Raw genomic sequence first — 14,004 nt, 5'->3', positions numbered from 1 at the left:
GAAGAGAGTGATACCAATACCTGGCCAATGGTGTATAACTAGGTAAACCTAGCAATATCTGGCATATGGTCTGTGCCCAAGCAGATGAATATAAGCATGAGGCGAGTACATGGAAATATGATTAAAATATAGTACATAATGTACATACCAGCCATTAATACCTGCCATTCTATGATGGCACCTAAGAATACTTTTTATTTAATAGTATTTTAATTGTTTTTTTTATAACGCACTTAATACTAGAGTTTGGTTTCTAAGCGTGGACGCAGGATTCAAATCTCTGTCGCTCTCCGTGATCTTGCTTCAAGAGCAGCACGTTGCCTCTATGTACAGGCAGTACCTGTGAATTATGAATATGTGTGCATACAATGAAAATATCTGGTACATGTCAAAATACCTACCCCATGCCATGTTAGCAATACCAAGTACATGGTGAAAATAACAAGCATATGTTGGTAGAATCTGGGTATAGTAAGACATTACCTAGAAAATACATGTTGACTGTGCGTTTACCTTTATCTCCATTATCTGGGTGCGCGTGTCGCCACAGAACTTTTTTAAAAATAAAACAGGCAAACTATTGCCTTTGACAAAGCTGGCTTGATTGTCATATTAACTTATCCGTGTTTTGTATAATGTCAATCTCCTCCTGGACTCCCTTTCTTTTACTGATTTTCTTGCCCCGCACTCATCACTATGCAGAAGGAAAACAACTACTAGTAGCTTCGTCAAAGCATGTTTAAAAAGTGTTTGATAAGAGATTTTCTTTGTAACTAGCAGGTGTTAGTCAAGTAATTGCCCTCAGAAGGGCGAAATGCGGAGTCTGCAGTACCGGAATTCAAAAAATATACCTTCCAGGTTGCAAATGGACCCTCTTGATGGAAATTAACTATTCGAGCCATTGTCCAAGTGAAAAACGAGAACTGGCAAGGACAATAGTTCTGGCATTCATTGTAAGTGTAGATTGTCTGGTTCCCTGCAGTGCAGGACAAGCTTTAGAAAAATGGCAATGAAAATAGCAATGCGATCCAGCCCAAAAGTAAAATACACATCAAAGTACGAGCAGCAGATAAATAATGCTTTTTCAATGCATCATTATCAAATCTCTCCGTAAGCTAGACAATGCTGATTGCTCCAACAACATGGCATCGCAATAATAGAGCTGCCACCAGAATGCATTCGTTCTGCATCATGGAGCAGCTGACTGGCAATAGAGTCCCTCTGTGGCATGCATCTTAAAAAGATCTCTCGCAAAGAGCTAAAGCCATTTCTAATCAAATCTAACAAAGGGACAGACACTACTACTATTATTACATTTATAATATTTGTACGTGCTACTATAAAATGTGTGCTTGCACAAGAGGTCAAACAGCTCTTTGTGCATCTCACACACACCATGCATCGACTGCATACAAAGACATTCTTGATTTGAACAGATAACTTACCTAGTTGGACATTTGAATAATTTGTGATTGTATGAAGTCTGCCGCATAATTCCTTTTTGTCTTGTCTTGCAATTTTCAGGTCAACAGTGTCCAATGGTGAGCTGCATCTTTTTCTTTTGGTATTCCTTTTTAAGACTTCAGACGTATTCAAGTGTCTTTTTTCAGACTTTCTGGATCTTTCTGATGCATCAGTCAAAGATCCTTTAAGCCTTTTAGTGCAACTGCTAAATGAGCCAGAGCGGGAATGTTCTGCTCCCTGAGATTTGTTTTCCGCACTGTGCTGATTTGAGTGAGATCGTAATGTCCAATATTTTTTATGAGCAATTTGCCACCTCTGTCTGCTTGGATTATGAAAAGGTTCTGAGGAACCTCCATCTTTAGTAGATTTACACTTCCTCAAAAACACCCTACAGTCTTGAACTTCTTCAGGAGAATGGATGTTTTGACGGAGTGCTTTACCACAATTGTGGTTCATGTTCTCTTGACACTCCTCACCAGTTTTACATACATTAAAAGTGCTACCCTTTCGGCATACGTTGGGCAAGCGGATCTTGACGTGAACCGATGTATCCGTGAATTTGGTTTCATCATGCAAAGATACATTATTGCCTTCTACTATAGTATTTTCCTTTAGCATTTCCACTGCATTGTTTCCATTTTCTATGACATTTTTCTGGCTTGGGTGCACGTATCTTGGGCTCTTTCTTAAAGACCTCAAAGAAGTAATTTGCTGGGTGGGAGTACTTTTTTTGCGTTTCCATTGCTCTTGCTTTGGGCGATTAAATCGGTTTGCTCTAAAACGAAGTTGAGCAGTTTCATTTTTCCCATTTAAGCCACTGGATGTGGCCTCAGTCTGTGCCATTTGTGATTTTACAGGGGTTTTTGAAGTAGTAGGTACCACACATTTTTTAAATTGCTTCACGGAAACCCTAGAACTGGCGTCCTGTTTGCATAGCCCTGTTTTACTCTTCCTGTGACCGATCACCTCAAGATGATTTCGAGCAGTATCTTTCTTGACAATAGTGAGCGACTGTGTCTCAGTTGTTTGCATGAACCAAGAACATAGATCATTCATGTTATATTTTTTCTGAAATAGCATCTTTACTGGCGACAGCTGAAGCTGTAAATAGCAAGTTCTCGTGCAGTTTGGCAAAGTCAAACTATGCCCTTGTTGCATAGGCTCCCCTGTCACAAAAATATTTTTTTTAGGGTCCTTTACATCAACCTCCAACCAGGTATTTGTCATCTGCTCAAACCTACCATTCAGCTCCTCTAGCAAACTGTCTTCGGAAGTAGAGGCAGTCCACCACCTCAAAGATGTGTCAGATTGAAAAATAGTATCAGATGACACTTCAAATACAGAAGCCAACTCGCTACCTACAGCAGCTGTTTTTGAATTTGTTGATTTCAATTTTTCTGAGGTACAAGAGGATATCTCTTCCGTGCTTTGCTGATCTATTTTACTGTTCAAGTTGTTTGATTTTCCCAATTCAGGTTTAGGTGATTTGTGCAATAAGGAACTTTTGCAAGCGAACGCCTGAGAGGTTGCTACAGCATGTAAAAAGTTGAATGATGGTATTTTTGCTCTAACAGATTGCCTCAACTGAATGGGTTCTTTTGGCGTTGAACAATTACTTAGATTGCGTGCTATATATCTTGGAGAGCGACGTTGGACATGATCCCTTTTGTTCACTTTCTTACAGAGTTGAGCCTTTTTCTTCGATATGTCATGGTCTATGACAGTCTCCTGAGCCTTGGAAGTCACTGAGTTGCTTAAGCTCACTGTTCTTGTTTGAGAAGAAACTCTGTTTACAGTCACGGAAATGCCAGAGATTTTGACTTTTGGTGGTCTTCCAAGCTTTTTGATCAATGTTTCAGATATCTTATTTGGGTGCACTTCATTATCGTTTTGATGAGACAAAAGTGATCTTTCGTTGACGAGGGCAACATGGTCATTTTCAGATCCTGATATTTTGTCTCCAGTAGCTGGACTTGCCAAAATATGTGTTTTATGGAAAGTCTTGTCTTTTTCTATTGCACATGGTAGGCCATTTGTTTGATTAGAAACCCCAACATGATGTAGTGTTATGGTGCCTGCTGCTTTGTTACTATCTTCTGAAACATGCCTTTTGGTTCGCCTGGATCTTCCAAAAACCAAGGTTACCGTAATATTTGTATTATTCTTATCGCCATTAGCACCACATTTGTCTCCCATGTCAGTACTATTGGGTTCATTATTGTCCGCACATTCAGTTATTTCCTTTTTTGGCTTTGGGGGCCTTCCAATTGGCCGCTTAGTATGCTTCACTATTTGGGGACCTATCTTTTTAGGTCTACCAGGTTTTCTTTTAAGACCACCCTTTTCTATGCTGCTAGATGTATCCATGCTATGTTCATTTGCACTGCAATCAGTTCCTTCAGTTTTAGCTTCAGTGCAAAATAACATTGATAATTTATGATCAGACCTGGGAAAATCATCAACAGCAACACATTCGTTGGACTTTGTATTAGCCCCCAGAATATGCAATTGTTTAGTTCTTGCTCTTGTGTTTGTAATCTTTTCCAGTGTTTGAATTGCTTTGCATTTAGTAGACCTTTTATAACTACAAAAATCAACATTTCTTTGGGATGAAAAATCAACACTACTTAAAGTGTATTTGTCATCTTCACTGTTTTTAACTTGTGATACAAACATAAGCTTTATAGGACTAGTGCAAACAGAGAAAGGCATCTCTTTGGAAGTTTTAGATCTCGTCTTTGGCCAATCACCACTGGCAGGGAACATCCTAGAGGCACAGCGTACAGTTCCTTTTTCAACCTTGTAATTAGTTGTTGCTGAGATGCGTTCTGTTTTGCCTCCACTGCGAAGTGGAGGCCTTTGCATGGAATTACATCTTTTACGGAGCATTCCACAGGACCGATAATTACATTGTCTTCCTTTCATACTTCTCTTACACTGCACAGTCTCTTTAGTCTGTTTTTTGGATATCCTAGGCTGTTCCTCCAAAGAATGTGCAAGAAACCTCTTGGTTGCTAAATGCACTGTGTCTTCCAAGCGCTTAACAACTACTTGAACATTTGTACTTTTAGCAATATTGCTTAAATCCATATCTGTATACCTATCAACTTCAAATTTGGTATCTTCCACATTGTGCAAACACTGCCTCTTATGGGCAGGTGCGCTTTGGGAGAAAGTAGAAGACACAATATTGTGTTTGGTCCTCCGAGAAAGCCTTGTGCGATTTTCTATTGAAGTATTTATGTTTAGTGATTTGATTTTTTGCAAGTTTTGTTCTTTTAATTTGTTTTTTGCCCTGGTAGTGTTTCTACATTTAGCTCTTTTTCCTGAAGAGGTTCCCAGGCTTTTTTTGGCTTCAGCTTGAAAGAGATGTTTCTGCAGTTCAGCCATTTGTCTTTGACAGGGTTCCAAACGTGAAGAATGCACATAAGGCATTTTCAGATTACTTTGAGGATTCTGGAGAGGAGTGTCTTCAAGGCCTCTGAAAACCTCACTTCTCTTAACTCTAGTGGTTTTGATAGATTTTCGGGCTTTCTTAGCCTTTTTTTCAACAAATGAGTGGTTTCTCTCAGAGGGCTCATCAAATTTAGCAAGCTCTCTCTTAATTTGCAAAGACTGACTTCTCGAGAAAGATAATTGATGAGAGTTGTGCACTGCAAGCAAGGCTCTCTGATGTTTACGAAATCTTGTCTGAATTGTTTTACTTTCCATGCCCTCCTCATACTGGTTCAATAATTCCACAAAACTACAATCATTTACTTTAGCATTATGAACAAGAGATTTTATGTAGTCTCCAAATGTTCTACCATCATTCTCTGGTTTCTGAAAATTAGACAGTTTTAGCACATTTCTGGTTGTGTTCATTTGGGAGGTTTCTATTGAGTTAAGCTTTTCATTAAATCTGTCCAATAAATCTTGAAAAATAACATTACTTTCACCTTTGGTAGTTGTTTCACTATTTAGAGACGATGGTTTATGCCTATGCATATCTGGGGATTTAGATTCCTTTTTACAAACATCACCTATGCAGTGACCGTCAGCTGGGTGGAGCGATGGAGGCTGATTGATATTCAACCTATGTCTTTTGTTTTTACAAGATGAAAGTTTAGTGGGATATTTTACAATATTTTCACATTTACTGGTCTTCATAGGTGTTAACTGGGGTGGTGAAGGGCTTACAGTTCTATGTTTATTGGTGCTCTTCGACAAACCACAAACTACTGAAGAAAACCCTCTTCTTGCCTGTGCACGATTTTGTAATAACTCTCCACAACAATTAAGATTATTACTGTCGCTCGAACCTCTGTTAATCAAAGTTTTAAAGCTTCCCAAGTCTACAGTCTTGCAAGATAAACGTAAATCCTTTATACAAACAGTCAGAGGCTTTAAAGGTGTGCTTGATTTCATATTTTTAAAACGACACCGTCTGGTATGTCTATGTTCCACAGAACTACATTGCAGGACTTGGAGGTCCGAATTTTGATTTTGCCAACTGATCTGTGATTTGTAGCAATTGCACATTAAGGTACATCCATTTTTTCCATGAACCAAAAATTTTAACATGTTCAAAGTCTGTTGCTGGTGATATTTGCACAATGATTCCAACACTTGCTTCAATGCAGTTCCTTTCATTCGATGTGAGGCTGCCTTGAATGGTGAAAGCAATTTGGTGTGGAGACGTGTTCTAGGCCTACAAAAGAGAAATATTGCAAAAACATATTAACTACCATTCCAATGGAATGTGGCTTTAGAGTTTTAAATCTATAATGCAATGTGCAATAAAAGACGAAGCGAGACAGAGTAAGTTGCAAATTGATCACATAATTCAAGGATCCTGAATACAGTGAACTGCAAGTGGGCATATGATCGTCTACTTTCTCAGAAACATTGGCAGCACAATCAAGCAATTGGACCCATGCTTTATCAATGCTAAATTATAAAGCTTTTAAGAAAAATCATATAGAAATTCTAACACGTTATACTATGAAACACAACACGATGCTGGAGAAAACTGCCAGACATAGTTTATCTGTTCAAGGTAGATGAACAAGTTACTTACCCATGGTAACGTTCTTTCGACTGGATGTTCCTCCCACGTATTTATCATCTTTGATATATCCAAGTCTGCATGCAGCTTGCTTTGGAAAACCTTTTCATAGGGTTGAGCGTCGTGGTCTTCGACGGCCTCCGTAATGTGCCTCATGACATGGATGCTGGTATATGAAGCATATGCGCTGACCATTACCTCAGTTCTAGTTTTTTCCCTCCTTTAAATTGCATTCTGTGTCATAGGAGGAGACAATCTTGATGTTGCGAGAAAGGAAGGTGTAAGACAGAAATTCTAGGCATGAAAGAAGCAATGGATAGGAGGGCGATGTGGAATACGTGGGAGGAACATCCAGTTGAAAGAACGGTACCACAGGTAAGTAACTTGTTCTTCGAATGGATTGTGTCCTCCCACGTATTCCTCATCTTTGATAGACTCCCGAAGCAGTTTGACTTAGAAGGTGGGTGCTGACAATGTACCCATTTGTTTATTTTATGAAGGACGGCTTTGCCAAGTTTGGCTTCCTCTCCGGACAAAGAATCTACACAGTAAAACATACTGAAAGTATGAAGGGACAACCAAGTTTCTGCTCTGCAAATGTCCCACACTGGTACACCTCTTTCCAGAGTGGAGGAAATAGACACCCATATGGTGGAATAAGCCCTCAAACCTTTGAGCAAATCTTTGCCTGCCAATGAGTAGCATTCTATTAGATACATGATAATCCATCTCGAGATTGATTGTTTTGTCGCCACAAAGCTTAATCTTTGACCAGCGTAACCAATGAAGAGCTGAACATCTTGACGAACATTTGCCGTTCTTGTAATATAGTAGCTTAGCACCCTTTTAGGGTCCAGACAATGAAGTCTCCTCCTCCTTTGATGGACGAGGAAGTGGATAAAAAGTTGGTAACATGATACGTTTTTCGAGGTGAAACTCCTACACAACTTTCAGAAGGAAAGATGACAGAACTCTTAGAACTACCCTTTCCTTGGAAAAGGATGTGAAAGGTGGTTTGGAAGATGGTGCCTCTAGCTCACTTACACTACAGGCAGATGTGACGGCTTCTATAAAGGCAGTTTTCATGGTGAGCATTCTTAAAGGACACGAATGCAAGGGCTCAAATGAAGCTCTCATAAGACATCTTAGTACTAGATTTGAATCCCATGATGGCACGGTGAAGGGAATAGGTGTAAATAAATGTGTTAAGCCTTTAAGAAATTGGCACCTTGTAGTACGATCCCTCATCCAGAGATTTCTTTAAAGATTGACAGTGCCGCTAAGCAGCCCTTCACCGTGGCCACTTGCTACCCAGAATGGGTTAGGTGGAGCAAGAAAGATAGAACATGGAGAAGTTTACATGTGAAAGGATCAAGTTTCTTTTATCTGCACCAGCTGCAAAACGTATTCCAACAGCAGAGGTACAGGGATTTAGTTGCTTGTCTCGTAGCCGAAGGCAACACCTCCATTACATCTTGCGGAAGGTCCCAATCCTTATATGTCACCCTTTCAGACACCAGGCGTGAAGACAGAGACCTGATCTCAGGGTGAAGAACACGATCTCCCTCTTGCGAGAGTAGGTCATCCCTTTGGGGAAGACGAATTGGAGGGGAAGTGGCCATTTCCAGAAGGTCCGGGTACCACGTTCTCCTGGCCCAATCAGGAGCAATGCGGATCATGGTTTTCCTGAACTTCCTCAACCTCCTGATGACATGAGGAATGACAGGCTGGTGTAAAGGCGCACCGAAGTGGAAACTCCCAGTCCACCACAAACGCATTCGCTAGAGCTCCTTTTTGGGTAAATTCCCTGGAGCAGAACAGCTTGCACTTCTGGTTGACACTCACTGGTCACAAACAGATCCACTTGAAGGGTTACTCAATGGGAAAAGATCTCCAGTACTTCCTGAGCTAGTTCCCACTCGTGGGAAATCGTGCTCTGCCTGCTCAGAGCATCCACTGCTGTGTTTTCTTCTCCAGCTATATGAACTGCCACAGTGATCCCTTCTCAGTGCCCAGAACCAGAGCTGCTTTGCCTCTCTTCAAAGGGGCAGTGACCCTACGCCCCCTCTCTTGTTGAGGTAATGCATGGCCACTGTGTAGTCCGTCATTATCAGGACACTTTTCACACGTATTGAGGACAGGAAGGCCATCAGCGCTAGTCTGTTTGCCCTCAGCTCTACTAAGTCTGGACTCCCACTGCGACCAGTGTCCGCTTACTGATAGATCCCTCATGTGCGCTCCCCATCTTGTGAGGGAGGCGCATGCCACAACTCATCTCTGGCCATGATTGCCAAAAGGGTTCTCCTAATCGCATTCTCTCGGCTGGCCAACCACAGGACATCCTGGGCGACCTTTGTCGGGACCTGGAGAAGGTCCGTCATTATGCTGGAGAATTGAGACCACTGGGATATGAGAGCCTACTGAAGGAATCTTTCTCAGATGGGCTTCTGGCAACAGAAAAATACAGGATGACATGAGCCTGAGCACCCTCAGGAAATCGTAGGCCAGGAGATGTTGGGCACTCTGAAATTTCTCGACCATCTGTGCAAGATGTTGAGCCCTTAACTCGGGTGGCAAAGATTTTCCTGAGGCTGAATTCTGGACTGCCCCAATAAATTTAAGCTTTTGAGAAGGTGTCAAGTGGGACTTCTTGAAGTTCAGGGAGACGCCTAGATTGTGGAGGAAGTAGTAGGTGCAACTGAGATGACTCAAACTGTTCCGGAGAACAACCCCTGACCAACCAGTCGTCCAGGTTGGGGTAGATGTGAATCCCTTCCTTCCTTAGACTTGCTGCCACCACTTCCATAAGCTTGGTGAACATCCTCAGGGCCGAGGTAAACTCGAGTGGCAGAACCCAAAATTGATCATGAGAACTGCCAACCGCGAACCTCAGGTACTTTGTATTTATGATGTATGGGCACATGAAAGTAAGCATCCTGATGGTCCAATGACACCAGCCAATCCTGGAGTCGAAGGGCGTGAAGGATTTGCTAAAGAGTTACCATCTTGAACTTGTCCTTCTTGAGGAACTTGTTCAAGCATCTCAATGCCAAGATCGGTGGCACTCTTCTGTCCTTCTTGGGAATTAGCGAGAGTACCAACCCCTGTTTCTCTCTGCTGCAGGTACCAGTTCTATTGCACTTTTCTCCAACAGGATGAGAATATCCTGTTGGAGGAGCTAATCTGAAACTAGCGATGATCTGGTTTTTGGGGGACAGTAGGGAGGTTTCTTTAGGAATGGCAGTAAATAACCGTCTGCTACAATTTTTATCACCCATGCGTCCAAAGTTATGATATATGATATGGTATTTATAACACACCTATACACAAGTGTTTCAAGGCGCGACGAGGCAAGGGAGCGGAACAGAGGGAAGACAGACAACGATCCTACTAGGCCAGGTGATATTGAGATCACGCAAGTGCAGGGGCAGCGGGTTAGGGGGAAAGTGCTGGGGGAAGGGGTAGTGCAGTACATAAACAGTAAAACAAATAGGACAATAAATAAGAATGCGGCCAGCTGGTGGCAAGTGCAGGGGTAAGTGCAGACAACAGGTGTTAAGTGCTGGTAGGGCGCTGTAGGGATACAGAAATAGTCCCCAAGTGCAAGGGATGCCGGGGTTGGGGGGCATTGCAGGTGTGCAACTGGCGGGGAGGGGACGTGGGCCCGAGATCAGACAATGGCCAGGTAACCAGAGCAGTTTCAGTTATAGCCAGGCGATCAGCAGGGGAGAGGAGGAGAGCAAGCAGAAGCAAAGAGGAAGGTCTTGGGGTGCTTCCAGAACCGGAGATGGTTCTCCTCCAGTTTCAGAGAGGCCGGGAGGCTTTTTGAGAGGGAGGCCCCCGCCGAGGAAAGAGATCTACCACCAACTTGTTGCTTGGAGAAGTGACTGACCATGAGGGGGTTGGAGATGGATGATCGAAGAGTTTGAGAAGGAACATATTTAGGAAGAGAGTTGAAGGTATTGAGGCCCCAGGCGGCCTTGTGGACAATGCAGAGGGTTTTGAACTTAATCCTCGCCACCACTGGGAGCCAGTGCAGAGATTTCAGTCCTGGAGAGATACGATTCCTGGGCTTGAGGCCAACGACCAGTCACACAGTCCTGTTTTGGATGAGTTGGAGAGGGCGGAGAGTAGAGGCAGGCAGATTTAGAAAGAGGCTGTTGCAGTAGTCGAGCCTAGAGAGAACCAGAGCTCTGGGATCAGTGAGCGTCTGGGGGAAGGAAAGGAAAGGAAGAATACCTCTTAGGAGGTGCAGCTGGTAGTGTGACTTCTTAGAGACTTCAGAGATGTGAGGAGTGTGTGGAGTCGTAGATGACCCCAAGGTTTTTAGCCTCTGAGGTGGGATGTGGGAGCAGGAAGAGGGCCAAGAGAGGCCAGGCAGAAAGTGACAGGAAAGGAAGGAGCAGGTGTGCGGATCAGGAGAATATCAGTCTTACTGACATTGAGGCAGATATCATTGGCGGCACAACACTCCATTATAGCAGACAGACAGTCAGTGATGAGAGAAGGAGAAGAGGTGGCTGAATGGAGCCTGAAAATGAGCAGTGTGTCATCCGCATAGCACTGAAATTTGGGGCAGAGAGTGGCAATGCAGTGGGCAAGAAGTGCCAGGTATTGGTTGAACAGCCAGGGAGAGAGGTTAGACCCCTGGGGAACACCACAGGTAGAGATAGAGGAGAGGAAGGACCTGGGAGGGTCAATCGGAGAGGAAAGAAGTCAGCCGAGCCAGGGCCTGATCGGTGATGCCCAGGTTATCACAGAGACAGTTGAACAGGATGGCATGGTTGACCGTGTCAAAGGCTGAAGAGAGATCACGCAAGATGAGGACACGGGCTGTTAGAATCGAGGTTGGTGAGCAGGTCTTCACGGATGTTCAGGAGAGCAGTTTCCGTGCTTCTGGCCGATCTGAAGCTAGACTGATGGTTATGAAGACAACCTACAGATTCAGTGTGAAGATTAAGGTGTGAGGTGGCCAGCTTTTCCAGGGGTTTGCCCAGGAAAGGAGTGATGGAGATTGGGCGATAGTTAGCCGGGCAGGACGGGTCGGCTGAGGGTTTCTTAGGAAGAGGGTGCACAAGGGAGTACTTCAGAGGTGAGGGGAAGACTCCAGTGGCAAAGGAGTGGTTGCAGAAGTCGGCCATAGCAGGAGCCAGGGTGTCAATGTGGTCCTTGATGGGTTTGGAGGAACAGGAGTGAACCTGTTTTGACAAGACTTTCATAGAGCGGACTTGTCTAGAAACCTTGTCAGGGGAGAGCAGGAGAAAGGTAGAGAAGGAGGGGGCAGAGGTGGCTGAAGAAGGGCCAGTTGAAGAGCAGGGAGTGGAGGGAGGAGGGGTAGAGGAAGAGAGAGAGGACAGCATGTCCTGCGTTTTAGAGATGAAATGGGAAGCCAGCTTCGCCATGCTTCACCAACTCCGGAGATGATATGACACTCTGCCTCCTACCACAGACTTGTGGGTAAGGGAGTCATTTTGCTGCCCCACCTGCAGCTAAGGTCTACACTGCGGGTGTTGCATGGGTAGTTCTACCTCCTCTGCCCCTGGCTCCACAAGGCGCTTTCCTCTGACCCATTTGCGAGAACGGTCGTCTTCCTCTCGAGATTGAGGAATAGTAACAAAAAGAACATCCTCTCTATCCTTGACGAGAAGGTTGAGGTTGTCCAATTGCCACCTCTAATGATGTAGCTGCAGCTCTAGAAGCTTGCAGCTTCTCCATACTACGGTCAGCCTTTTCTCCAAACAGAAATGTACCATCAAAAGACATTTCCAGGAGGCCATCAGGGGGAGCAGGCAAGATGGCTGCCTTAGTACAGAGCTCCGTCCCCTGCCTTGGAAAGAAAGAGGAGACATTGCGTGTCTCAGCATCCAACACCCTGCCTTACCGGCTCAACAGGTGTAGGAAGTTTCAGTGCTTCCGAGGGATCAAAAAAAGTTGAAGAGCGGCTGCCCCTACTTCTCCAGCCCAAGAGGGACAGTCACAGCACCAGGGCCAGGTGGGAAGGAAACGTCCTGTGTGGCTGCCCTAGAAGGGCGACGCTGAGGTCAAAGAGCGAGGGATGCTCAGGCCCCCCCAGCGACCGTGGGCTTTCATCTGGTGGCCCCGGAGAAACAGAGTGCGGCGCTGACCTGTGTAGACGCTGCAGCGGGTCGGTGACGGAGCAGCCAAGCTCTGAATACTTCCCACTGGTGGGGAGCCAACGTGTGCGCCTGAGGGAAGGATGCGCTTGTAGCCCGCACCACCAGGGGAGCTACCCCCTAGGAGGTGACACGGACAGAGAAGAGACACATAGCCAGCAATCTGACCCAGATTCCCCTGGGACAGAGACCCCCACCGACACTGCGAGGAACAGGCGTGAACTTCCATGGGAAGGGCGTGTCTATAGCTAGCACCAAGTGGAGAATTAAGCCCTGGGATACGACGCCAGGACAAAAGGAAGACACGCAGTCCACAGTCAGATCTAGACTCCCACGGAGCAGAGCTCCTCACCCCAAAAGTGTTTGATACGCAGCCTGGAGGCGCTGGAGTGGACAGGGGGTGGCTGGCCCATGCTAGTAAATCTGGTAGAGGAAGGAACAGTCTCGAGACACAGTAACCAGAGCCGGAACTGGACTCCTAGAGCCCGGCCACTCCCGACTACCCCTCCACCCGGAGGCATCAGTTGAAAGGACCAGGAGAGCCTATGAGCTGGAGGGGCGCCCTAGCATGATTCCACTATCAAGTCGGCGAGGACATGACAGTGGCAAAGGGAGAAGGTGGAGCCACCCCCGCCCCACCGGAGGTTGGATCCACCAGGAGCGATATACAGACCATTCTGGAGGAGATCACAGGGATGAGGACAGATATGGTGGCGAGACTTGCAAACCTCTCTGCCAAGGTGGAAACCCTCAAGGACAGAATGGATGGAGTGGATACCAATCAAACCTCGATGGGAATCGAGGAGACGCAAATGGAGGAACGCTTTATGGAAATGGAGAGGCGTAAGGAGGAACTGCATCTCAAAGTAGATGATATTGAGAACTGCGAGGGGCGGAATAAGCTCCGGTTCTTTGGGCTGCAAGAGGTGGAGGGCGAAATACCAGCGGGCCTGGAACACAAGATACAGGAAATAATAGTGATGGTCCTAGGTTCCAGGGAGGGAGAGACAGTCACCATAGAGTGCATTGCGCTGGAGGGGGAAACCGTGGCCCACGCTCAGTCCTGGCATGCTTACATTACTATGAGTACAAGATGAGAATCCTTGAGAAAAACTTAACGCATGAAGGAGGTGGACTATGGTGATCCAAAGGTGACTTTTTCAAGACCACTCCGCCCACGCGTTGCTGAGGCGCAAAAAACGCAGGGCTCTCACCAGATGGCTCCAAGAGAAGGGGGTGAGGTACTGCTGGGGCTACCCCTTTGCACTGTTGCACTGGTGTTCAATGTGAGGGGAGCAGCACTGCCTGGTGGCGGAGGAAGAGCTACAGCACATCACGGATGATCTGTTGGGTCGCTGG

At 45.2% G+C, this 14,004-nt stretch overlaps 1 protein-coding gene across 4 annotated transcripts in view; it reads right to left on the bottom strand.

Annotated features, from left to right (window-relative positions):
• LCORL (ligand dependent nuclear receptor corepressor like) overlaps positions 1 to 14,004 on the bottom strand; it is a 1,174,596-nt gene that overhangs the window by 253,571 nt on the left and 907,021 nt on the right. For all 4 annotated transcript variants that reach the window (XM_069631902.1, XM_069631901.1, XM_069631903.1 and 1 more), the window contains exon 7: positions 1,446 to 6,154. In XM_069631902.1, coding sequence (XP_069488003.1) covers positions 1,446 to 6,154 — 4,709 coding nt within the window. The remainder of the gene's footprint in view (positions 1 to 1,445; positions 6,155 to 14,004) is intronic.

Source organism: Ambystoma mexicanum, chromosome 6q (assembly GCF_040938575.1).
Source record: "Ambystoma mexicanum isolate Mex_15411 chromosome 6q, UKY_AmexF1_1, whole genome shotgun sequence".
NCBI classification, from domain to species: domain Eukaryota; kingdom Metazoa; phylum Chordata; class Amphibia; order Caudata; family Ambystomatidae; genus Ambystoma; species Ambystoma mexicanum.
This window is presented reverse-complemented; position numbering and strand designations above follow the sequence as displayed.